Genomic DNA, 27828 nt, shown 5'->3' with positions numbered 1-27828 from the left:
AAATGGAGGAATGTTTGCAGGGAAGAGTGACATAAAATAGCAGCTGATGAGCATAGCTTAGTACATCCGAAGTGATGTTAAAAAAAAAACGGTATCCATGGTTTTCACAAATATACAGAGTATAAAACAAATTGAACAAAAAAAAAAAAAAAAAATCTAAAAAAAAAAAGGCAGTGAGAGGCTGATTTTAAAGGCAAAACAATACATGTATCAGGGCTAACAGTAGAATGGAGGTAAGTTGGAGCATTACACCTAAACCTTTACTCTGCTAATTTATTTTGAAAGTTCAAAGGGAACTTTTCAAAGGGAAAATTACCATGGATTTAATGCCACACATATATTATAAATATCCATTGCAGTTAAATGTTGTATTTGACCCCCACTTGCCCTTTGAGGCCGGTCACTTGAAGTGCTTCGGAGACACTCATCTACATTCTTATTCATAATACTCATATGGAAAGTAATCAATAACCACAATTCAATCAAATCAGAACATACCACTACTGCTGAGCAACTTTTAAAATATATATCTGCTAGAACCAGTTTCTCATCTTTACCAGTTGTTGTTGGCCTAAATAAATATCAGTTAATAGAGGTGAACTTTTCTCTTTCTGTCTGTTAACTGGTCTGAATGATGAATTAGATTCCTTTACAATCACTTGCCACACTGGCTAAATAGAAATGTTGGCGGTCCGTATAAAATAGGAGGGAGTGGCACATTATGTAAGAGGCTAGGACAGAAAGAGGGTGAAAACACCTAAAAAAGCAATTCAGAGATAAAAACAATAAATAAAAATAAATGAATTCCCTTCAACATTGAACTTTTTTTCTCTTATCTACTTTTTAAACGTTTGTTAGTTTCCAGGAGAGCATCCCTAAGTCTTTGAAATGAAAGACTTGGTTTTCTTCATATACTTTTTTTTTTATAATAAAAAACAAGTCCATCTGTGACAGAATTACTTCATTAATTTGTCTGCTGTTTTTTCAGACAACACACATTTTCCCTTTACTTTTTTCCTCTGCAAAATCACTAGCAGACGGTCCTCGTGATAATCAGTCAATCCAAATCCAATGAAAATCTTGGAAACAGGCTGACACATAAAGACGGGCCTAAGCGCCAGTCCACAAATTATTTTACCCCAGGTCCCCTTTCAAGCAGGGGCCATGAGATCTTCATGCAAACACCTGCATCTTGCCATTGGCCTCTGGGATTTGAGTAATTTGGGTCTGGGCAGGGCCAGCAACTGCTGGGCTGGGTGTGGAATCTGACCAATCAGAGACACAGTGAGGAGAGGGGCTAGACCAGGGCTCTGGGGACTCAGGGGAGGGGGTCAGGTAGGGGTGCTCACTGGGCAAATGGAGGTAATGCTTGGGCGTGGCATCTAGTGCGGATGAGTAGCTGTGCTGAGAGGGAGGGGTTGGGTAATCCTCCGTTCCTGCAGTGCTGCCACTCGGCTGGGAGGGCACAGCCTGACTGGGTTGGGCTGCTGGCGTGGCTGCCTGTGGGGGCTGAGCAGGAGGCTGGGGCTGAGGAGGTTGCTGAGACATCTGCTGCTGCTGGAAGAAGGATGGTGGGGGCTGGGAGGTCTGGGGTGTCGGTGGGGTGGAGGTGCCCATGCGGGCCATGCTCTGCTGGTTGGTGATGGTGTGGTTGATAAGCTGCTGCTGCTGCTGCTGTTGTTGCTGCTGCTGTTGTTGCTGCTGCTGTTGTTGCTGCTGCTGTTGCTGCTGTTGTTGTTGTTGTTGTTGTTGTTGTTGCTGCTGCTGCTCAGCAATGGAGGGCAGCTTGACTGGGCTGATCGTAGGTGTGGAGGTAACAGGTGTGGGCTGCAGCATGGCATTACGGTAGAGCTGCTGTTGGTGCATCAGCATGTTCTGCTGCTGCATGGCTGGGCTCTGTGGGTGCATGCCTGCCTGGCTACTCTGCACAAGATTGACCACCTGCTGACCACACTGGGAGGAGGACATCCGGCTGTGCCAGTCAAAGGGTACACTGACAGGACTGACCAAGCCCATGTTGAGCCCCATCTGGCCTGAACTCAGCACATAGCCATGGTTGACATCTGAAGCCATGGAGCGCAAGGACATTGCTCCCACTCCCAGGTCATTGAGTTGTGCTAGAGACACAGCAAAGGGGCCACCTCCCTCCAACATGCTACTGTGTACCATTGGGGTGTTTGGGACAGACATGGAGGAGTGGTAGAGCCCTGGTGACTGCATGGCCACAGGGGAAGTGGGGTTGGTTATGTAGCCAGCATTGCTAGCTCCCCCGTGGGGCGAGTCCAGTGAGTCGACTGGGGACAGGGTAACTGAGCTCTCCAGTAAAGCACTCTGCATGTCCAAGGTCAGCTTCTTATTACGGGCCTTGACTGACTCCTTCAGACTGGTAGCATGTTGGCCTCCCAGGCTTGAACCCTTGGCCCCAGGCCGACGGTTCTTCTTGCCCTGTGGGGTGTTCTTCAGACTAGGCAGGAAGGCGCTGGGAGGGCACATGAGTGGAGACAGAGTGTGTACTCCAGAGAGGTGGTGTCCAACCCCTCCATGGCCCTGGGGACTCCTTACTGTGTTGTACTCATCAAGAAGCTGCACAATGTCGTGGTGCATACGCTCCTGAGCAATGTCCCTTGGCAACCTGTCCATATGGTCTGTGATCTCTCTGTTTGCAAAGTGAGCCAGCAGCACCTTCACAGCCTCACAGCTGCCCTCACGGGCTGCCAGGAACAGTGGGGTCTCCTCCTGAAAATAAAAACAGCAACAAAAACAGATGCTGTGTTAGATACAAACACTCTATTTAAGCCAAGGTGCTGCGAAAGTCTTAGTGGATGTCATACCTTCAGATCTTGCATGTCTTTGTTTGCGCTATTCTTTAGCAGGGCAACAGTGGCCTCCACATTGTTCACGGCAGCAGCCCAGTGCAAGGAAGATTTACCTTAAAGAGACAACAAACAATGAGATTACACATCTATAGTTTCAGTGAATATTATCACAAAACTCTGAACCAAAAAAAAAAAAAAAAAAAAGTAAATATTTGCACACACTTACCCAATTCATCTACTGCATTGACATCAGCATGGCAAGTGATGAGCTCCTCTACCATGCCCTCTACTGCCAGCCGTGCTGCCAGGATAAGTGCAGTAGAGCCATCGTACATACGGGAGTCAAGATCTGTAGCCCGATTTCGGATCAGAATCTAGATGAAAAATGATGTAATGATTAATACAATACATGTGCTAAAATCAGTTATAAGCATTTTTACAAGTGATGTGGCCAATAAACAGTACTTGTTGATGTTTGTTTACCTGGAAGACACCCTGTGCATCTGCAGCCACTGCAGCATGTAGCGGTGAACGTCCTGTGTTATCCTGAGCGTTGGCATCTGCCCCGGCATCCAGCAGCCTCTTAGCAGCATCAGCACGGGCGTAGCGAGCAGCCAAGTGGAGCGCTGTCTCACCAGTGCGGTCCGTTTGGGCAGCAAGGGAGGCACCCTGGTAGATTAGGTCAGAGATGATGTTGGCTGAACACTCCTCATTCTCCTCCTCCTCTGTTATCTCGGGCTCTAGGCCGCCTCCACAGAATGAAGCCAGCATCAGAGGTGTAAAACCATCTGGTAGGAGATGAGAAAACAGGCACGGATGAGTTTATGTCTGTTCAAGCGCTCAACACAACAGATCATACAAAGAAAGTATAGAAAACCAGCAAATCTTTATTCCAATTTTAGAACTTAGATTATCTCACTACCAACCTGGGCCTCGGACATTAACATCCATGCAGTCGCTTTCAAACTCTCCTTGAGGTGGGGTGAGGGCCATGGTGGGGGGCACACGGATGTCTGCGGCTGCAAGGTGATGCTGTGTCCACTGCCTGCTGTCCACTGCATCTTCACTGTCTGAGAGCATACTCGGTTCCTCAACCTGAACTCACAGAAGGAGAAAATGCTATTTCGTTACTTACTGCAGGCTTAAATACAGGCTGACATGTTGTTGTAAAATGTATATACACACTCTTGTGCTTGTATGTAAGTTGACTAGAAACATGTATTCATGTAAAGAAGGTGTGTAACTGACCTTGAGCCTTTTTGGCTCGGGGCAGTCTGAGTCCATCCAATGGTCACTGTGATCTCCAAGGAGAGATTCCTCCACGGTTTTTGGCATGTGTCTGTGTACAGATGCATATGTTAAACAATATAAGCACAAATAGCATTGCTGAAGTAATTCAGTCCCAACAACATCATCAGTGTTACATTTTGCACACATATAACTTACTTCATTCCCAGAGCATCCTGGCCCACGGGTTCCCTGCGGTTCTTGTTGCTGCTGGGTTCCTTCTTGAGGAAGAAGCCCTCAGGGAACCAAAGGGTACTGTGTTCTCTCTTTCTACGAGCAATCAACATGCCTATCACAAGGATGACCAAAAGGAAAAGAGAAGCTATCCCCACCAGCATCAGCTTGCCCCATTGAGGTATGGGATCAGTATCAGGAATCTGTTCACCTGTGGTGAGAAGACAAAGTAGTAATCACACATGTGTGCCAAATTAGTCTTGCAAGTTTATTTTGTGTTCTTTTGAGTATCCCTACTCACCACGAACTTCTTTGAGGGGGTAAGGAAAGCGGAGCATTTCTACAGCCGACAGGGCTCCCAGGTAGTCTGCAGCGCTGACAGCTGTAGGGAAACAGTCCTCAAAGCCCTGAGAGCACAGACGGTTGTCTATTTCCAGGTACACTATCGAGCTACAAGGATAGCAGAGAGGCAGGTGTTTAGTGTATTGTACAATCTACAGGAAACAGCTCAGCTTTTATGTTTATCGTAGGCCCGACTTACCCGATGACTTCCTGATGAGGCTGCAACTCCCGCTTGAGGCGTGCCTCTTTGCGGGTGTAGGGGCGGATCATGGCTTCTCCATTTTGGTCCAGTCGGAAGCGGATTGTAGTGTGTAGGATTGCACTCAATTTCTGCAGAAAAGCTGTGCTGGTGCGGCGAAGCTCCTCTGGAGGCAGTAGGACGACCACAACCAAGACACCAGCAGCAAGGTCTTCTGGAACCTTCCCTGCGCAGTCCAAGCCATCCCAGCCACACTCCTCTGTGTTGCAGCCCTGGTCACACTTTCCATCAGCATAGTGGTCTATACAGTAGGCTTCGTATATTGGACTGGAGACAACACAAAAAAAAAGGATCAGCTCAAGTTTTTCTCAGATCAGTAGAGAAACATTTTGGGGAATCCCGTTAGCAGCAAAAGTGAACTTACTTGCAAACTTTCCCCTTGTTCTTGCAGTCAAAGTTGTCATACAGACATTCAAGGTTGTTGCAGGACTCATCACACTGGCTGTTGTTGAAGACCTGCCAACAGTCTGCACAACGAGCCCAGGGGTTCACTGCCAGAGAGCAGTCACCGCCGTCCCATTGACAAAAGAATGTGTTGCATTCCTTGTCGCAAACACCATCCTTGGCTTTGCTCTGACAGTCTGCTAGAGGGCATGAGGGTGTTGTATCCTCAATGGCTCTGCTGCTCTGCTCGCACCGTTTACCTGTCCAGCCACTGGGACACTGACAGTGGAAGAAGGGGAAGCTGGTCTCTTCAGTGCACAACCCTCCATTCCGACAGGGCTGGGAAGAGCAGCCTTCATTACTGCGATGCTGACACTGGGGCCCACCATAACCTGGCAGGCAGGTGCAACGCGCCCCCCTCGTGGTGAGTGCACAGCTGCCTCCATTGTAGCAGGGCAGCTCCCGACAGGACATGCTTCTTTCACAATTGGGCCCAGCATAACCCTAAGGATAAACGATCATTCATGCACTTAGATGTTGAACTTTCAATAAAGAAATTAGCTCTAACGCACAAAATCCAATTAGGTGTTTAAATCCTTAATGTGAATGTGTACTTACAAGCTGACACGTGCAAGTGTATCCCAGTGCAGAGCTGCTGGATACAGAACAGACTCCTCCGCTCTGACAAGGCTGAGACTCACAGACACTAAACCTGCTCTGACACCTCCGGCCTGTGAATCCAGGCTTGCAGACACATTGGTAGTCATTGGGCAACTGGATGCAGTCAAGACTGTTGGAGGGACTGCAGGGGTTAGAGAGACACTCATTTATGTCTCCCTGACATCTTTCTCCTGTGAATCCAGGGGGACAATTGCAGCGGTATCCACCCACTCTGTCTACACAGGTGCCATTGTTCAGGCACTTAGGGGGAGCACTGCGCAGCCTCAGAGGTGGGGCACAGTCATCCTCATTGATCTCACAGAGAACACCTTTAAAAAGAGAGGATTATTAAATACTATACATTTATTATATTTTATTCCTATGTAGTGTAATCTCTAGTAATACACTTTTGAATATGTGCTTGCATACCCAGTGTGCCAGGGGGGCAGGAACAGATGTAATGTCCCACCAGATCAATGCAAGTGCCTCCGTTCTGGCAAGGATGAGATTGGCACTCATTGATCTCGATCTCGCAGTTCTGTCCAGTAAAGCCGGGCATACACTGTAATAACATGCAGATGACAATTACATTATCTCCACAATTGTGATGAATACTGTGTGAATACTGACTTTACTCAAATCTGACAGAGAAGCACAAAATATTGTAAACGAAATGTACTCACGTCACACTGATACCCTCCCACATATCCCCTGCAGGTGGCGCCATTGTGGCAGGGTTTGTCTTCACAGTGGTCCACTTGGCTTTCGCAATAGCTTCCGGTGTAGTCAGCAGGACATTTACAATAGTGGGCATTTCCAGTGTTGACACAGTGACCACCGTGGTGGCAAAGGTCATCTGTCTGGAGCCCTGATTAGAAAAGGTTTGGAAGAAAAATGTAACCTTGATGACTCAGTTACAACACAAACACAAGAGGTTAAATAACATGCAATACCCGCATACCTCTATGGCGAGCAGCTGTCTCACAAGAGACCCTGGAGATGTCACAGTAACGTCCAGACCAGCCGTTAGTACAGTCACAGATGAAGGAAGCATCCTTTTGGCGACAGCGTCCTCCATTTTGGCAGGAAGATGAGCGTCTGCACCAGTCGACTGGTGTCTGGGCAGGCAAGAGGCAAATAGAAAAATTCTCAGGATTTATTCGTCTAAAAACAAATTCATGACTACACAAGGCCCTTACAAGACCCTTTCTAGATGAGTCTGTGAGTGTGTGTGTACCTGGCAGCGGTTGCCAGTGTAACCCTTTGGGCAGGAGCAACGGAAGGACTCCAGGGCATCTTGACAGATGCCTCCGTTGAGGCAGGGCTGGGAGTCACACTCATTGACCTCGTATTGGCAGTGGGAGCCAGTGAAGCCTGAGCGGCAGGTACAAGAATAGCCGTTGATTTTATCTGTGCACGTCCCTCCATTGAAGCAAGAGCTGCAGACATGAATGAACATAAGTTATATTGTCATATTCAGAAGTTATATAAATGTGTATATGAGCAAGTACAATGTGGGATGTCTCCATGACTCAAACAATCACCTTTCAGTGCAATCAGGGATGTTGGTTTCACAGTGGATGCCTGTAAAGCCAGGCCTACAGGTGCAGGTGTAGGAGTCAACATAGTCCGTGCATGTGCCTCCATTCTTGCAGGGGGAGCTCTGGCATTCATTGATCTCTAAAGCACAGCGGGGTCCAGTGAAGCCTGCCAGGCAGCTACAGTAGAAGGAGTTCACACCATCTGTGCAGGACCCTCCACTTAGGCACGGATCTGATAGCACAAAAGGATAAGATGACTTTGGTTCAGAACAGTATACACTTGGTATTGTGTTGGATAGCAACAGACAGTTATAGTAATTCAGCACGCTAGGTTTACGTGGCTACTCACTAGGAGAACAGTCATTGATGTCCGTTTCACACGTCAGCCCAGTAAATCCAGCTCTGCAGGAGCACACAAACCCTCCAAGTGTGTTGGTGCAGGTCCCACGGTTCTTGCAGGGGTTTGAGATGCATTCATTTACATCCACATTGCACAACTGACCTGAAAAAGGCAAAAGAAGTGTACAACAAGGTTTAGGTTCACAGTCAAGTTCATAAGCGCTTATGCATTAAGACTTTCTGTAAGATTCAAGGCCGATTATTTCACAATAGATGCGGAGGCGGTGAGATGATAAGTACAAAATTTGCTTACCTTGCCAACCTGACTGGCAGTTACATTGATAGCCCAAGTAGTCTGGTGTGTGTGTGCACATAGCATGATTTGCACATGGGTTAGGGGAACAAGGGGTGAGGACCTCAGCACAAGTGGGTCCACTGTAAGGAAGCTCACACAGACAGGTGAAACTTGCCACACCATCCACACAAGTGCCCTTGTTCAGACAGGGACTGGATGCACATTCGTTGATGTTCACCTGGCAGAGGTTACCTGTCGGAGAGGCAGAGAAGACATTAACACATATTTCAGAACTCAATTGATGAGTCTGAGACTTGGCCTAACACTGGTGAATGAATTTGGCATTTTGTGAATACACCACTAGGGGGAGGTAAATGATTGGCATTCAGGAGGAGGAATATGATGAAGGACATGGTATGAATCATTTAGACAAAAATAAAAGTCTATTAAGTCTATAAGCTACTCAGTTACAACTTTACTGCATGTGCTGTACATGTGTATTCCTCTCTTTGTGTTGTACTTTTTGATGTTGATGACTCCAGCGGTTACTGTGTGTTGTGCTACCATGCCACACACACACACACTTACCTCTGAAGCCTTGGCGACACTTGCAGGTGAAGCCATTGAGCTGGTCGATGCAAGTGCCAGCATTCTGGCAGGGACTTGGCAAACAATCGTTCCTGTCCAGGTCACAGTTCTTCCCCACCCATCCGGGCTCACAGTCACAGCGATAACTAGAAATACAGGAGTACAGTCAATACACCAAAAGATGACAAAAGATGACACATTCTACATGTACAAGTTGTAACTTGTAGGATTCGCAACAAGCTTGCAAGGTGTTGATGCCAAGTTTCTCCTTGATAATCACACAAGATGCCACTTAAAACTGCGACAAAGTCTGAAACAAATCATACCCGTTGATGTCATCCCTGCATGAGCCATGGACACATGGGCTGCTGCCACACTCGTCCACCTGGGAGTAACAGTAAGGGGGCTTGAACCCCTCCGGACACTGGCAGTGAAATCCATTCTCTTCATCCACACATGTCCCCCCATTTCTACAGGGGCTAGATGCACACTCATCGATCTCCACATTACACTTGGAACCTGGCAGGAGAGATTTTAGACACAATCAGAAGAAAGAAAATATGAAACATTTCCAATGAGGACTGATTTACTAATCTCAAATTTGTGCTTTCATTGTCAAAAGGGCCTTACCAGTGAAGCCAGGTTTGCAAACACAGTCATAGCGGTTTATGCCATCTTTGCAGATGCCATAGTCACATGGGTTGCTGGCACAATCATCAAAATTGATTTCACAGTTTGTGCCTGTGTTGACAAAGAGTTTTTACATTGATGTATGAGCATACACCATGATTTAGCAGTAAATTCACTGGAAATTAATTATTTTTATTACAAAAACAATTGAAAAGTTTTGAATTAACAAGGTCCGACTATGTGATTTTGAAGTTATTCCTCTTACCAGAGGTTCCATGTTGGCACTGGCAGATGTACTTGTTGACCAGGTCAACACACTTGCCCCCATTCTGACAAGGGTTGCTGTGGCACTCATTGAGCTGGTTCTCACAGCGATAGCCTGTGTAGCCAGCGCCACAGTTACAGGTGTAGCTGGCAATGCCATCTATGCAAGTACCATGGTGGCATGGGTCAGGCTGACAGTTGTTGATATTACTCTCGCAGAGTGTCCCTTCATAACCTAAAGATGAAAAAAAAAAAAAAAATGAAAAAAATAAAAGAATAAATGTAGATTGTTTATCTGGTCATTTGATGCAGCAAAGGTTTCTTTATAAATGAAAGCATTTATAATTCTAATGTTCCGTTTTTATACAATGTTCCAACTTTTCTCAATTGATTAGTGATTTTGTTGAACTTCCTCTGTCCGTTTCCCACTTTTTCTTTATAAAAGCTTCGAGAGTTTTGGGTTGAGATTACTGTGGTTTCCATGTCGACAATGTCTGTGTGTTGGTTTGTGTGGTATGTGTGTAGTGCAGTGCTGAGTTGGGCAAAGCAGTAAAGAAGGGCCCTACACAGGCCTCCCAGTCCTGCTTTTGTTCTCAGTGGCGGAGGGAACAATAGACTGCGCCACGTCAAACAGGGCCACTTCACTCAACAGAAGGGGCCCACAAACAGAGGGAGTACCAAGCAGCTGGCCACTGAAACAATGAAGCAGGCTCCTCGGTAGCTTTAGGTCCAAAGAAACATGTTACATTTCAATGTATACACACAGTCAGCTCATACATGCAGTCTTTGTGACAAACTTTCATGTAGCTCACTGTATTTGGGCTTGTTTTCAAACTTGGACATGACTGAATGTGAAGGAATGAAAGATAAGATGCAGCATGAGGTGGTATGTGGGGGTTTAACAGATGAACAGATGTCGGGGTGATGACCAAGGCTCCTTTCTTGGCAACTGCTGGTCCTCAGTGACCCCATGATCCTGAGAGCCGACGAGGGAAAGAGGGGGATTAGGGGCCTCAAGTCAGTCTGCTTGGCCAGCAGACATCCAGGGAAATAGCTGACCCCTCAAAACAACGAACACTTAACAAAGACCAAATACAGCCCAACAAGTGGTTAAGGCTCATCTGCTCTTCTGCCTGGGAAGACATCTTGAGCTGTGTACATCCTAGCAATTATTCACTGACAGCTATTTGGTACAGAAGCCCTTACCTTCAGCACAGCGGCACTCGAACCCATTGGGCCGGTCGTAGCATTTCGCTCCATTCTGGCAGGGCGTGCTGGCGCACTCATCTATGTCGATCTGACACATGGTGCCAGTAAACCCTGGGACATACAAACACAGAGGTGAAGGGTCAGAAAGAAAGTCCAGTGGAAGGGTCCGTGCTCAGGTCAGAGGGCAGTTCTGTCTCTTCTTAGAAGGGCAGAGGTCTTTAGCTAGGTTAGTGACGTCTGGCTCAGGTTGGGTTTGCGAGCGTCTCGACTGGTTAAGGACATGTCATCTGTGCACTTGGACCAGGGCTAAGATGACCACTACAGAATGCATTGGAAAGCCTGTGACCTTGGTACTGTTTATGAGAAGGGACACACAATGTAGTGCATACGAGGTGGATGTGAAAATAAAGGAATATTGCTATCAGGTGGTTTGAAATATCTGGGCAGCAAAATCCAATTTAGGCAGCTTTATTTCACTTCAGGTTACGTCACATTTCTGTGTGTTTGTACAATGGCTTAGCTACACTGGCATTTTATGACTCAGTGGTACAATAAATTAAATAGAATGTGTGGAGAAACTGCTCATTTTAACAACAGCCTCAATAACAACAACAATAATATGAATAATGAATGAATTATGAACGATAACAAAAGTAATAATATCTCAAATCTAGTGGCTTGAAAAGCTTGAGAAACTGAGCAGGCTTGAAATCAGTGGGCAAAGTGCCCAGACAGGGGTGAATTGGTGCATTCGTAGCACACTGCTCAGTTGATTAACAGTGTCACGATGGTCTGTGTGTTGGTGCCTGGGCTGCTAAAGGGGGGGGGGGGGCGGGTTAGAGGAGACGGTGGGATTGTTTTCTCTTTTAGGGAACCCCCCCATCCCCTTCCTGCATCAGCTCCACTGGCTCAATAGCTAGATGGGGGGTGGAGAGGGGACGTCTGTCCCAGATGTAAATTGAGGACCTGGAAAAGAATCTCATTAGCAGGACTGCTGTTCCCCACCACCACCAGGGCAGGATGAGGGAGACTGCTGTCCCTTCCACATTCCACAGAGGAGGGGAGCGGGGGTCACAATAGTGTCTTTGTTCAGGCAGGAGGAGAGGACAGGCTGCCTTGTGGGCTCTAAACACCAGCAGGCAGAAGTAGCAAGGCCTACCCTCCCTCCTCCGTTTCTGTGGACATTTAAACTTTGGCTCTCTGAGTTGTTAACAGGGATAGAAATAAACACAGGGAAGAGAAATCACGGCGAGGCAGAAAAGTCTTACCTGGCTGGCAGGTGCATGTGAAGCCATTGACCATGTCCCGACAGATGCCATCATTCACACATGGGTTGCTCTCACAGTCATCTACGTCAACCTCACAGTAAGTCCCCATGTAACCTGGAAGAGAGAAGTTCAAACTGAATCACATACGTTTTTGCATTGAAGCAGATTCATTATGTTCCGTTTTTATGTACGGGTATGTCAGTAGTAGTGGGTACTCTTTGCGATGGGGGAAAGGATCTGTGGGAAACTTCTCTCTCATGGGAGGCCTCAGAGATTTTGACACTTTGACACACACTCTGCTGAACCACAGAATGGATAAAAGATCCCTAGAGCATCCCCAGTGTTCCCACTATACTGACCTGAAATCAGAGCATTTTCCCTCCCTGGGTCAGTGTCCCATTCAACAGATGCGTGTTATACATTCTGCGTTAGCAAACTATGGAGGGTTCCTTCATTGAGGTGAAACAGAGTGTGGATCAGAGTGCTGGGGGAGAGGCTAGCGTGGAATCAGAAATAATCAGCAGCTCCACATGAGCTTTGCCAGGCTGGCTGATGATGAGGAGGGTTATGAGGAAGGGCCTGTCTCTGGAAAAGAAGGGGGAGGGGGAGAGGCTCTGGGAAAAGGCCTCTTTCCCTCTCTGTGTATGAGGGGTGCAAAGTGGAGCACAGAGGGGCCCTATTGTTCCGCTCCATTCCCACCACTCTACCACTCATTAGTATTCACAGCACACTCCTCCCCCTAACTGCTCGCCCTCTCTCACATACAGTCCTATAGACCCGACTCCCAGCTCTAATTTGTATAGTTCCCAAAACCCCAGGATGCATGTAGGACTGTGCGTGAGAGTTTCACTGTGTTTTTGTCACTGAGTGTCCAAACCATCACTTAGTCCAAACTAATACCCTGTCTGGCTGTATAGTGCACTGAGAGTAGAGCAGACCCTCCACACCCCCAACGTCAATGGGAATGCATTACATAACAGTCTACACTGGCAGTCAGTCTGGCAGAATTGTAGATGATGCTTCAGAAAGTTTAAATAATAAGTTGTTCCACTCTGCTATGGGGTGTGTGGCTGTCTTAAGTGGATGATCGGGGTGAATTGAGGTTTTCTGTATTGTTTTATTAGCAGCGCTGAAATAAAACAGGCCTGAATACCTGGCATACAGATGCAGGTGAACTCTCCAATGCGGTCCAGGCAAGTGGCGTCGTTCTGGCAGGGCATGGACAGGCATTCGTTGATGTCAATCTCACATCGCGGGCCGGCATAACCCCGGCCACACTGACACTGGAAGGAGCCTTCTGTGTTCACACATTTACCAAAATGCTCACATGGGTTGGCACCTGCGGGAAGAAGGCTGAGGTTCAGTATAGGAAACACACTAAGGGAAAAAGACCAAGCAGAGAGGCTATGACCACAGTAACTGAGAAATGGTTAAAAAAAAAATTGCAGACTTACCAATCGAACACTCATCCATGTCCTGGTTGCAGGCACCTCCTACAAAGCCGGCAGGACATGTGCAAATGGCACGGCCATTAAGGGGGTTGGTGTCGCACACTGCCCCCTCGTTGCAAGGGTTACTTACACATGCATCATCAAGGTGGCACAGCAAACCTGTGGGGACGGCACAAAAAGACACAAACACATGAAATAAACTATTCAGCAGCCAGGATTTAGAGGCACACAGGGGCCATTTGACGAAACCCACGTACCTGTCTTTCCAACTGGGCACTCGCAGAAGAAGGATGCTACACGGTCATGGCAGGTGGCACCATTGAAGCAAACGGCTATGGCACAGTCATCGATGTTCTCACTGCAATCATCTCCAGTCCAACCGTTAACACAGACACAGGTATGACCACCGATGGTGTTGAAGCAAGTACCCCCATTATGGCAGGCATTTGGTTGCATGAGACACTCGTTGACATCCTCAGCACAGTATTGCCCTAGAGTGATTAGATGATAGATTTGCTTGTACATACTCACCATGAGATATATACATTTAAAGTTGATATTACTGTGTATATTTTGTACCTGTCCATTCTGGTGGACACTGGCAATTGTAGGTGTTGACTCCATCCACACATATTCCTCCATTCATACACTTGTGACCTGGACAGTCATCCACATTATTCTCACAGTTGTGTCCCTCAAACCCTGAGACAGAAGGAGAGAAAAAAAGAGTTATGATACACAGACACAGTAACATACACCAACTGAGCGTTTACTAAACATTCAGTGGTTCCTGTTCCAGACCCAGAGCATCTCCACTCAGGACGTTGAGTGATATTTCCCACACTTGAGACGGTGTGGGGTAATGTGGGCAGTAAAAAGGTTCAGAGGGTGTCCGAGTGTTTACGTCTTCTCATGATGGTTCCCATACTATGCCAGCAACAGCCGTGACTCTTGCCTGCTCCAGAGGTCCGCACTCCCCGCAGTGTTTGCTTGTTTTATAATCTCTCACAGTTTCAATGACTTCCTCTCTGGCAAGAGACATTTCCTGTCAGCTCCCCAGTGGGAAACTAGAAGGCCCATAAAGTAAATTCCTTCTGTTGTGAAAAGAGCAGAGTGGAGTGACAGCGGGCTGCCTCTACAACTCTCCCACCATCCCATCATTAGCTATTAATAGCAGACAGGAAGCTGACCTGGGAGGGAGGAGTTAATCCCAGAAACAGCACTAACAGCTACATCATCAGGCTGGGAAAATCTGTATGCCTATGCTAAGGGCCTGGGAAAAAACAGGGTCTGCACACTAAGTTTTTTTTATTTTGTGTGTGTGTGTGTGTCTACATGTGTGGTCTATTACACTTATAAAGAGTTATTCTACCTGGTAGGCAAGCACACTCGTAGGAATGGTCGCTGGTCTGACGACAGGTGCCCCCATTAAGGCACTGAGATGGGGCACAGGGAAGGGTGGACACCTCACATGTGCGCCCGCTGTATCCAGGTTGGCACTGACAGCGGAAGGACCCATGGGTGTTAATGCAGAGGCCACCATTGAGGCACACGCCAGGCTTGCGGCACTCGTCAATGTCATTGCGGCAGTTCTTTCCCTGGAAGCCAGGTGGGCAGGAACAGTTGTAGTGGTTATTCCAATTGGCACAACGGGCCCCATTGGCACAGGGACTTGTGGCACAGGCATCAATGAGGGAGCAGTCTTGGCCTGGAAATAAAATAGTGAATTGTATCAAGTTAAAATAGGAACTTTCAATCTCCCTTCTCAGATCCAATCTCTCCAATTAGACAAACTCTGATAGATGTACCTCTGAACCCTCTCTGGCACACACAGGTGTATTGTGGGATACCATTGACCACCTGGCTCTTGCAAGCTGCTCCGTTCAGGCATGGCGATCGATGACAGGGATCCAGGTGCTGACAGAGAGGACCAATGAATCCCAGACGACATCTGGACAAACAAATTCACACACACATTAGGATGTCTTTGACCTTGATGTCAAAACAGATCACAAGATGACAAACTAAGGTATTCAAGACCGAGCTGTGACACTCAGACTCCAGTGTAGCCCAAATCCCATCAAGTTCTGGGTTTGGCAATCAGGGCCCCCCGACACCTTGGCAAGGCCTGCTGGCTGACTCATACATTGGCTTGAGTAATTCTTCTGCACCCTGGAACGAATTTGTAATAACATAGCTTACCCCACAAGTACTTACCATGCAGTACATACACACACACAGAGTAAAACACACATACACTCAAACAATTTCAAAATGAAGATGGAGGGAGGCTATCTCTCTTTGTCCTACGGTCTTCACAAGGCACATCCTCTGTTACAACTAAAAAGCCTCAGTTTGTCCATGTCAGCTAACATTCTTCTTACACGGTTTGCAGTTTTCCGCACCTCGGCTCTTGCTCTGCTCTCATATATGAAAAAGAACACACCCAGAAACAGCAGTCTGGAAACGTATTACTGCCAACAATTACTGACATGAGAAAACCGAGGACTACACACAGCACAGAAGAACCGAATAGGAGAAGCAGCTGTGGTAGCTAAATGGAACAACACATTTTCAGTCATCCATCTCACGCGCAACTTATGGAACAGACAGACTTCTATCTTATCAACACAGCTACTTACAAACAGTGGCAAAACACAGGTGACATACACTTAATAATGTGGCTGAACGCATCCTGTGTAGGAAAACACGAGGAAATGAAGCTTCTGCTGTTGCTCTGCTTATGCGCTGCTTTCGCTATGTCGGCTGTGGAGACGTTTTGTAAGTCTGACCTAAACCTGCTCCACTCAGAAATTGAGATAAACATATAAACATGGCTTCCTATAGCACTCTGCAAAGGGCATATGGGAGTTTAGACAAGGTTTGGACTTACTAAGGAGTACAGTATGAGCTGGTAACTCTATACCCACAATGGAGCCCCTGGCTGGGGACAAGCCCCTTCTTCAAACAGGCTGTTTGATGCTGATGACAGGGCAGTGACGGCTAGGTTTTGGCCCGCCCTTGGGCTCTGTCTTCTCTTTCATTGGAAAGGAACCCCTGGGCAGGATCAACAATGGGTTTTCATCTATTCTCTTTAACAGGAGCATCACCACTATACTAGAGTTAGTTCATCGTTTACTGTTTTGATGTACCTTCCCCCCTTAATAAACTATGACGTCTCCGAAGTAATAGTTTGTCTATTAAAATAATCAATTATCTGTATCAACTATAAATGCTGTTGGGAATGGAGATTTTTCCCATGATCAGCACTAAGGCACTGAAACTTGGTGTGAATGTTAAAGTGAAGCTGCACTAGAGCACCACTGTTGAGCAAGGTTATTCAGAGAGTTATTACAGCTTCTCTTCCATCTCCTAAAGCCCCCCAGAACGCCAGCTTGGCTCCCCCGACAACCCCCCTCCTCTCACGCGCTGAGAGGTCAAATGTCAGAGGTCCCCCGTCTAATTGTGATGATAATGTCACTCAGGCTGCAGGGAGTGGGTTGGGGCTTCTCTGCAGGAGAGAATGTCTTTAGAAGGTAGAATTGGTGGAGAGGGCGACGAAGAGGAGGAGAGAGTGGTCTGGTCCAGCAAGAATATCATGTCATATTTCCTGTAATCCCTCGTCCCTTGCTATGAAAACACTGGACTTGCTCTGAATGCACGATCCCTGTTGTCCTAGCAACCTCACAGACGAACAAACAAGTCTGACACCCGACTCAACACCCCCCCACACTTTTGGTCACCATGGCTATTTGTCATGGCTTGGCTGGGTTTATTTAGAGGCAAATTAACTATGTCTGGAATCTAGGGTGTCACTAAAAAATGAAACACAAATGTGGCACAAAGAGAGCTTTGAAAGGGCCAGGGAAGAAAGTTGCTTATAGAGCTGAAAAGTACAACACAGACCGACAGTCAAATTCTTCTGGAGCCACTCTGTATTGCGGGCATTCGACTGCTCATGAAAGCCAAAGAGCTACAGTCTTAACGGGCTGTTGTTCTAGGCAGACCATCGTGACTCTGTGCAGACAGAGAATAATTTAAAACTCATTCCAGAAAGTATTGTTCGTTCAAGTGCATGTTGGTGTTGCACTACGGAGACTGAAATACTGGATATTTGGAATTAAGTGTGTTTAACTATGAGAATAAAGTGCATTTGTGTCTGTCTTAGTGTATATGTGTGCATGTGTGTAAGAATGACGATAGTAGTTGTGTCTGATAAATAATTTGTCCTCCCTTACAAATGCACACTGAACTGAGCAGCCAAAACACACAGTCTTTTGTCTAGGTCTGACTCATAGCCAACATGCTGCTCCCATAACACACAAATCAGAGTGCTATCAGTGCGGACACTGTCAGAGACATGCAACTTTGTCCTGGTGCACCTGAGAGTCTCCTTATCAGGCTCTTTACAACCTTGGGGATTCCATTACATCTGGGAACAGCAAGGCAGGAACCATGCCTTCGCCTAGGCCCAGCCTTATTGGTGGCGGATGTGGAAGGCAGGTGCTAGCTGCTGTTGCGCAATGAGTCATATATAGTGAGTGTCGACTTCTGACCTTTGAGGAAGAGAATGGAGCAGATGAGGAGAAGATCTTTGAGTACACTGGAGGAATGGCCAGAATGGGTAATCTCCCCGTGTCAACACATATGAGGACTTTTGCCAGCTGCAGCCCCGGCACCGTGCATCTGTCCACATATGTCAGTGAACCTCTGGGTGTCTGGCATCTAAATCTCCTGCCAGACTTTAAGCCAAAACAACTGTACTGTTTTACTCATGGGAAATTCCCAGTACCCATAACCACACACACTCACAGAAACACTCACACACATTGACCATTTCACAACACTCAAGAGATGTGGTCATCGTTCACAAACGCATGCATTAACAGTTCCTCTTAACAAACTTTAAAGACTGACACGAAGGCACCACTGCAACAATGCAAACACATGCAACAATCACTACACACCCAAACACAAAGAAAAGAAACTTACAACCAGCCTCAGCCTCTGAGGAAGGGTAGTATCGTGAACCCATAAAAGAGAAGATACACAGAGAAAGTAATAAAAGAAAGAAGAAAGACAATGGCAATTGTTAAACATTTAATGAGTTTGAAGTGCAAATTACCCTCAAACACATTTCTTTAATATGAAATAAGATGTTACAGCAGTGCACTGTGATTTCTGAGTTTGATTTATGTAAGTGAGTTCTGTCACCTTTATGTGTGTAACACAATGCCAGTTTTCCTGCCTTCTGGGTCACTGAAGCAGGGTAACCTGAGCTCATCCTCTCCTATACAATAGCAGCTACTCTGCCAGAGGTCAGAAGGTGACTCACCTGTGAACAAAGAGGCTGTAATCTCTGACACGGTTCATACACACAGTCATGCTCCACAAAGCAACAAGTAGAAAGGAGTCTTCCTATCTCAGAGGGCATTTCCTAAAACTAATGGAGAGGAAGAGCAACAACAACAGAACCGCTATCTTTTGACTTTGGGCAAGATTTCAACACATATATTGCATGAAAAGAGCTAATCAAAATTTTAAGATTTCATTTGAGTCTAAGGCTGCTAAAACACAATATTAGGATCTTTGGGAAACAGTGTCTCCTTCCTTCTCTCAACACAGACGTCTTTCCATCACCCCCGCCTTTCTACGAGCAAGCAGGAACCAGATCTACTCCTTAATGCGAGTCCATACTGACACCACACTGCCAACAGGATCCCATCCACATCCCCCCCTCCTTCCAACAGCCTCCTCTGCTCTGCTCTCCCCAGCTTGGCTCTCCCTTTCTCAGCAAAGAGCCAGATTGGGGGTTGGGGAGTGTTTTGTGGCCCAAATAAAAGAGCTAAAGTAGTCAGAACTCCTTTGTATGAAAGTGCTGGGGGGGGGAGCAGTGACCCAAACAGCTAGTCTTTCAGGCCTGGGCTTACATGGACCAACAGGCCTGGGCTGTAGCCTGGCAACAGTAACCCATGGTGAGAGAGACCGGAGTGAGAAAAAGGGGGTGTTGGGAGACAGGGTTTCGTAAGGACAGTTGGGGCACTTCAGAGGACCGATCCCCTTCATATGCAGGTAGCACTGAGCGCCGTGCGGCACCAATTCAGTCCGGTAATTAAGTATGATCATGTCTAAAAGGATGCGTGATTCACAGTTTAAAGTGCAAAGTTTGTTCCAACAATTGTGCTTTGACACACAATGGAGGTATTGAAATCTCCAGAAGGAGGTTTCCAGAGCACCCCCCCCCAGAGCATGAATATTAAACATGTGAATATAAGGACTTTTAACTTTCTCTTGAGAAAAAGCAGTAATGAATCCGACTAGAAAGCTAGGAAGGCTGCCAGTGCGTCCTTCTCACCTCTGATTCAAATTCACATGTATACGACCATAAATCCAGAAATGTCTGGCATTTGCCTGGCAGTGGGGACTGCACAGATCTTCTGCACCAAGTGAATAAAAAAAATGTACCCTTGTTGTTAAGTGCTCTTTAATGCTGCTATGAAAAGGACCCAATGAGAGATGGTAGTTTTTTTTCCAAACTTTTTGTCTGTACACTCTCCGAACCAATTTGCCTCAAGTGTCAACAGATTTTTGGAAGACTACTCCTTGAAATTTTCAAATAGCAACGCATTTGCCCATAACCACATTGCATGAATCCCAGGGTCGAGGTCTTTCAAAGCATTCTCCACTGAACTCAACCACAAAAACCCCACCCAACCACCTAAACTGAACCAGATTCCATTAAACTTTGAAAGTGAAATTTAAAAAAGGACCCCATCCTCAACCTAACATGAAAGTTCAACTTCAATGCCTTGTCCAATGCTTCTCATGTTAGCCTTAACAGTAAAAACATGACGTGACAAAAATGATCTTAGAACATCTAATGGCCTGTATTGCTATTCATTTCACAGCAAACATTTTCTGCACAATTAAAGTGGATTAAACAGAACTATAACTGATCAACCACACTCCAATTTAACAATGGTGACTGAAAGAATGAAATTGTTTACGTTGCACTGGCAAAGGCTCTTAAAGAAAACGATAACAGCCAGAAACTGCTGTCACCCAATTAAGTACTAGTTAAAGAAGACTGGTGGCCAGTCATACATAATAATGTAGGACGTTTGTCTTATATCCATGTGGCAAGGTATTTAAGTCCCAAAACCTTCAATATAGAGAAGGTAAACATTGAAATCAAGATGCCAGTGGAAAATGTGCTTAGTGGAAAAGTGAAAGCCTTTTCCTGAATCATTTAATGATGGACCCATCCCTTCCTCTTCTGAAGGGGAGGGAGAGACTGGGGAAATTTTGCTGGCGGGCCTCAGTTATTCCAATCACGCCTGCCCGAATGTCTCTTCCGAAGTCATCTTCTCACGGAAAAGAACAAACAACCAAGGGATGAGGTTTCAGAGGCAGGCTTATCCCTACAAAAGCATGTGGTTCGGACATACATTGACTCCAAAAAGAAAAAGAATACACAAATTCCAACAAGATGTTCCTGTGCCAACTCACAATAATGCAAAAATATGCAATCAATTAGCACACTGGGTTTGTTTTCTGCAAATGTGTGACGTGTGAGCGCTCAAACATCGTTTTCTTTTCCACATACAAGTTCCAAGTAGTAAATGATAATACGAGTTTTAGCATATATGGGGAGGGTGAAATAAAATGACTCAAAAGACGAGAAAGTTAAGGAGCATGAAGACCTGGCTGGACTGAGTAAGCTGCTTAAGCTTCTCTGATAAGACAGGATGTGCGTAGCAGGGAGGTCAGAAGGCACAACTTCCTGTGACGGGGCCTGGGAACCACATCTCAGTCTTAAGTCATGACCCAGAGAAAAAATAAAGGACAACAAACCCAAATCTTCCTCCCTATGTTGGCGTAACCTCTTGGTCAGACAGTACTCATCTCCTCATAGATATGACAACTGCTCTCCTTAAGTGATTTCAAACTACTGGGTCTGTAATGCATTAGCTTTCCTGGATAATGACTTGACAATGGCTCCATCTGCCTGTCAGGACACCATGAGTGATATGGGCTATATGTCGCCTCAGAAAATTGCAAAGTAATTGCAAATCAAACAAGTCATTCCAAACATCCCATTTCCAATGAGACTAGGCTGACAGTATTGTTGAAGGCATTCCTGAAGGGGCTACCAGGGTGAATGGATGGGAGGTACGGACAATAACCTGAAAGCACCAGAGGGACAGGAGGAATCTTACTAAGCATTCCTTTCTAATCCACCATAAAGATGCCAAAGAAAACACTAGCCCCGAGGTGCTCTGAACTAAGCCAACAATATAAGCGGTCTTCTTTGCTACGGTCCGTCAGTAAATATGTGCATTGGCATGCGTGTATATTTCTGCTTCTTATTGAATTGCAGAAATGCATTTATTTTGTAAATTAACTTGCATTTGCCCCATTTCACATTTGGAAAGGTTGTACCCTCTCCCTTGTGAAAATTGAATTTGTCCTTATTGAAAAGAATATGTGTCTGTTCTCTTCAAACCAATGAACAGTTCTTAGTATTTTGAAGTTAAATAAAATAGCCATAGGGAAACTTTTTACGAGAGAAACAGCAGTCTGCTCTCTTGCTGGACAGTCTGCTCCCCATCAAAGTCAAAGATGTCCTCTTCATCATGTTCTAAGAGGCTGGGAGTTGCCGGGTCATAACAAAACACTCACAATTTATATGCTAACTCTGCTACTGAGGCCAAGGGCAAAGCATTAATAACATAAAGGGGACCACTGTATCCATCCATGGGCCTCACGCAGCGAAGAAGCCACACATTTATTTCCATTCAGCTCAGAGGAAAGAGTTGGACGTAATCTGCGATCTGCCACTGTGTTGAGACACAGAGGCAGAGGATGAGCCGCCAGAGTTGGGACGACACGCAGAGAGAGAAAGAGTGGACCTGGTTGCCATTGCGCTGTGAGAGAGGCAACATGTGCTCGAGGGACTGTGAGCTACCGGCTTCATTCCTCCACGAGCTTGTCTCTCACAGTATGGGGGCGGCTGACTGCTCAATGGCAGCACCTGGCCCTATGCTTCCCCTTTGTCAAGATCTGACTTCACTGGATTACCATCACAACATCCACCAGCTGTCCTCTACGCAGACCACCCCACCCCCCCACTCCCTCGCTTCAACCCAGCCTCCCTCTACCCACTCCCTGCCCCCAGTCCGATCCCTCCAGCTGGATCCTCTCTGAATGACACCCTCTCAATCTGCCTAATTATCTCTCCTCCGGCCACGCCGCTGTGGCCCTCGCAAGGCAGCACTTTCTGCTCACAGGGCGGAGCTGAGGGGCCCAAGGCTCTTCAACTGGACTTCCTGATTGCTCACCTAGAAGGCCGCACTCTCTGTGACACAATCAACCCTTCACTGTCAAGTTCAAAACTCTGGGCCACAGTAAGATCATAGAAAGGAGACTTATTGGTCACTACTTAAAATGAATTGTGAAGGAGAACAGTGTGTCAGAAAATGTAGATAAAACCTGATATTACAACACAGTATTTTGAATGTAAGCCATGTTGTGTCGTGCTATTTTGAACCTAGCAAAGGCTGGATTGCAGAGCTGACGTTACGGAGCATCTTTATCTCTGGAACAGACAAAATCTCACCTACATGTGCTTATCTGCAGCCCTCAAACAAAGACTGGTTGAAGATGGAAGTGTATGCTTTGGGATTGGATGAACATCCAATAGTAATTAAATTATGCAGCAGTTTATAAACAAAAAAAATCAAATTGATTTTACCCATTGGGTTTATGTTTTGGGGTTTTACTATGCAACTTTTACTTTCTGGTCGGGTAAAAGCCACACTCCCACCAGTGCATGTGTGAATACAACGTGTTTGCAGACTCAGACACAAAGGCACATTTCAGTGCAGATTCATATGGTGATGAAGTGCATCAATTTCAATGGTAATCATCTTCATCAAACACATTCTACCTGCTTTAATTATACCATTTCTCACATGAACCCACGTCTGACATGGATTCTGAGCTGAACACAAGTTGACTCGTACCAGATTGCTGTAAATACTGGATTTCCCTAATCACCCTATTGTACTGATTTACAATTGTAGTTGCACTTCTTTGTTACTGCAGTGTTTGTACACTGGGGTTTCAAATTGGCACATGCATGTGCAAAATATTTTGTGTAGCGGTAACTTTTTTAAAAATGTGATCACTTTAGGAATAGTGAATGCAACCAGTCATTCTACATCATGTTCAACCATTGTTGCAATGAATGCAATCACAAAGAAAGGAATTTATGGCTGACAAACAGTTGCAGTCAATCTCTGATGGAAGTTAGTACCTATGGAATGCTCAACCCACTCAGACTAAAAGCATTGACTGATTTCTACTGAGCAACTGAAAGAGGTGAAATGGGAATCAGTATGTTCACTTGAACAGTTTACCACTGTAATCTCCTATCAGCATCTCTGGCCTGCAACCTCTACTAAGCCAACTGAGGACTATAGCCACCACACTCAGAGGCACATACATGCCTAAGAGGCTAGAGAACCTTTCTTTCATGTTCGAGCTATAGTGCGTTTGTGTTTGCTAACAAGAGAGACGATACATTGGTATCTGGGACAGTGACAATGGTAGCTGCCATACACTCAGTTTTACTGTCACTTGAGAAGATACCCGCCGTAAGAAAAATTAAACAAGCAAGTGTCTGGAGAACAAGCAGGAACAGATGAAGATTCTCTACAAAGAACAGTGTGTGTGGTTCTGTAGAACAGGGGTGATTTCAAGCAAAGTTATTTCCTACTGGTTCTCCGAATTCCTTTCAAATGCCGAAACATGTAGGCCTATTTGTTTGTTTCTGTCTTTCTACTCTGTTTATCGGCTTCATTTTGCCGTGGCCTTTCTTCTCTCCCTCTCTACGCCCTGTTCTGATGGTGCCAGGTTACAGGCAGGTATCTGGTAGAAGAAAGGATCTTTTCTGCTGTTTGCAATCTCCTGTTTCTCTGGGCTCCCAGGGGAAGGGGTGGGGTGGCTCCACCACTCACCTCTGTCTAGGACTGGTCTGACCACTCTCATGTGTCCACGCTCTGCTCCACTGCTCTGCCCTGCCATGGGACTCTTTCTACACTGTGTGGTATGACATTTGATGACCCCTTCTATTGGAAATTATTTCCCTTTGCACTTTAAGTGCTTCATTTTGTTGGCACTGTACCAGCATAGTGGTTACACGTGCCCGACTTTTACACCCCTAACGCATGTACACAGCACAAAAGGATTGAAGGAGCACAAAGGATGAATGAATGGTATCTTCCATAAGAAAACATTGGGGACTAATGTTGAAACTAAGTAAAACATTGAGTGTTACTTTTCATGGAAGTGCTATTTCTGTGTGGTGTCGACACGAAATGATTTGCTCAGAAAAACGATGTTGGATATGCTGAGAGAAAAAAAAAAAAAGATCTGGCCACATATAATTATACATTGACTCACTTAATGACACTCACCCATCTTGGCTCCAGCTAATGATTGAAAAAATGTGGGAGGCAGTTACTTGTTGCACATGCAGTTGAGTTACACATTGTCTAGTGTGCAATGGCGACAACTGGCAGAATGAACACTTTATAGAACTATGTTGTTACTTTCATGTATAGAAGAAGAAATATATGTATAATACAAATTCCCTCACGTTTGCTTGTGAAAAGTGCATTCCTGGTAACGGCTCAACTTTGAACCCTGCAGTATTGTAAAGTCCATGACAATAAAATAATAAATGTACTGTTTTGGAGGGAAGCAGCTAGCAACACAGGAGTTTTTGTTCTAGCAATGAAAGTATCTCCTCCACCTAAGACACTCAGGCATGTTTTCTAAGCTAAAGGGTTCTTAGAAAGGACAGATGACCCCCGGGCAAGACACTGTAGGCCATTTAACTTGACTATTGTAAGAGGTTCCTACACAACCCCCCTCACCAATTTGGAAAACAAAAGCCTTATCACTGTCAAAAGATGTGAGAGCTCAAAAATGCCTGAAGCAGGCACCAAACGAAGGCAATTTATCAAAAAAACGTTTTAAAGCCTTGAAATTTACTCACATAACAAACAATGAAAAACACAGATCGAAAACTTGACTTGCTATGTGCAGCATAATGACGTGATACATGTCTGACAAAGCTCTTTAACAGGTGCAAAAGATGAGTGTAGCTGCCCAACATGTTGAGGCTTGATGGTGCTCATCTGTGTAGGCCTAATTTAATGTGTCCCATCTTTCACCACTTTTATGTAAATGTTGTAAATTAAAAGCCAACAGGATTTAATGAGAGCAAATTCACTTACTTGTTTAAGTGTTAGACTAGAGTTCATTTTTTTCCTGAACCTTTGAAGAACCAACTGACAAATAACAGCCTGTCAATTTACAAACAAGTGGTTTGAATGCCTTACAAAAGCTGAGTTTAAGAAGTGATGCGGGAGAAAAGTCAGATCTTTAAATATGTTCCACTTACATGCACCGAGAAGGTGAATCTAAGCATGTCCCTCCATTTTCACAAGGTCTGTATTTATCCACGCAACGGGACCCTGTGGAAATTAGAGAAATGTGTTAGAGAACCAGACAACTGACAAATGAATTCTTGTCATCCACTTCAACCTAAGGGGGGGGGGGAACATGTAACCCTACAAGTAACTAATCTCAGCAATACTACCACGAATGTTCCTTTGAAATAGCATGTGATCCTTCTAAACTATATGTGAAGTATTGTGAAGATAGTCAAATTGATGTAACCTCCTTAAATCTTAAAACTCACTGATACAGAATTCAAGCATGTCTTCAGCAGGCCTTTGGCCACTTGTGGCATCTTGCAGACACACGCCTGTTTGTTGTTTACTTTGTCAAATAAAAGCATTTAAACTTTTGTGATCCCTCGATAGAAGTACATGCTGACATGAGATTGTTTCTGCTTGGAAACAAGTTTGTCTAAGAGACGTTAATTTATCATATCTGACAGTCATTGCTCAACCGCTTCCAGGGGGGGAAAAATCAGTTGTTTAAAATGTCTTTGTTTAGAAAGGGAGGGGGTAACTTCGGTGCATCACCCCCTGATTTAGCTTAAACAAATTGTTACCCTGCCCCCTCCCCACATACAATAAATACATTTTTGGAAAGTTGGCTGTTATGTTAGGCATCATTTCACAAGCCCACGCTCCTCAGCCAAACATTTAAAGTGCTGCTGATGTTGGAGCCACTTCTACAATTGGGGTTTTGTGAACTCGGTGGAGCAGCAGCGCTTATAGGAGGCATAGCCCACCACCAGACGTCTCTAACAGACGAAACTAAGAGAGATCAATTATTATTTCTTAAAAAAAACAACTAAAAAAAAAACCACTTTCCCCGATACAGAAGTAAGACATTTATACACATACAAAAACAATTGTGTGTATGGTATTTAGAGAAAAACGTCTTCGTTATCTATCAGCCTACATTTTGCGGTAACTCAAACAAAAATACAATACAAATAAAAAAGTACAACATCCGTTATGCGCATACAAATGTCTCACGCCATGAGCTCGTTAGCGGTATTCTCCTGATTTGATTTGGTTGTCCAGACATGTCCAGTCTAGCTCTGGATGCATAGCTACGACATTTAATTAATTTGACTTACCTTCACAAATATGAATAAACAATAAAAATGACAAAATAATCCATGGAATATTCCCTTCCATTTCGGTGAAAAACTTCCAACGTTTCAAGTTGGGCTTTTAGTAGAAATACATCCTTTATAAAGTTCACATAAAAATAAAGGCTCCAAAATCGAGAGGGACTTTTTCATAAAGTCAGCCGGAAAGTGTAGCGTTAGGTCCCAATCCCGTATTATCCTCCGCAGCTCGGCCACGGCTGCTGTGATTCTCGGTTAACCTCCTGAAACTTTTGAAAAACTTTTGCTTCCCGATCTGTCCCAGCGTCTGATATTACTCCGCCCCCTCTCCCTCTCTCCCTCTCTCTCTCTCTCTCTCTCTCTCTCTCTCTCTCTCTCTCTCTCTCTCTCTCTCTCTCTCTCTCTCTCTCTCCCACACGAGAAAGTCTGTGCGCAGAGCCTCCAAACATTGAGACTTTTACGTACCGACACAATAACCCCCATAACACACAGACACACACACACACATGCACAACAAAAAACAGAATAGTTAGAATTATTTCGCTCCCTAAAGAGAATGGAGACAGGAGGCGGTTTAAACGACCAACACAAATGAATACTTTGCTGAGACATTAGTTGAAAAGCTGCCTTTATCAAAACACATTTAGTAGATTTTACAGAAAAAAAACTCTCTGTCTCGTGTTCCATAATCAGCATTCAA

The 27828-nt window shown here is 45.3% G+C and overlaps 1 protein-coding gene across 1 annotated transcript; it reads right to left on the bottom strand.

The window, feature by feature from the left end:
- Positions 1-176: 176 nt before the first annotated feature.
- On the bottom strand, positions 177-27448 carry notch3 (notch receptor 3). The gene is made up of 32 exons (XM_076080114.1): positions 27135-27448; positions 25980-26052; positions 15316-15458; positions 14880-15215; positions 14087-14209; positions 13765-13998; positions 13511-13666; positions 13210-13395; positions 12057-12170; positions 10786-10899; positions 9581-9814; positions 9316-9426; positions 9012-9204; positions 8686-8831; positions 8116-8349; positions 7813-7965; positions 7467-7695; positions 7160-7361; positions 6884-7040; positions 6606-6790; positions 6352-6484; positions 5881-6251; positions 5243-5766; positions 4819-5145; positions 4579-4727; positions 4263-4488; positions 4065-4155; positions 3743-3911; positions 3300-3604; positions 3043-3190; positions 2832-2929; positions 177-2736 (listed from the first exon to the last, which is right to left on the bottom strand). The coding sequence occupies exons 1-32, from the start codon at positions 27193-27195 to the stop codon at positions 1174-1176; spliced, it is 7488 nt and encodes a 2495-aa protein (XP_075936229.1). The 5' UTR covers positions 27196-27448; the 3' UTR covers positions 177-1173.
- Positions 27449-27828: the final 380 nt, after the last annotated feature.

This window comes from Anarhichas minor, unplaced genomic scaffold (assembly GCF_050575085.1).
Source record: "Anarhichas minor isolate MPS153535 unplaced genomic scaffold, ASM5057508v1 ptg000007l, whole genome shotgun sequence".
NCBI lineage: Eukaryota > Metazoa > Chordata > Actinopteri > Perciformes > Anarhichadidae > Anarhichas > Anarhichas minor.
The sequence above is the reverse complement of the archived record's forward strand: the minus strand, read 5'-3'. Positions and strand labels throughout refer to the sequence as shown.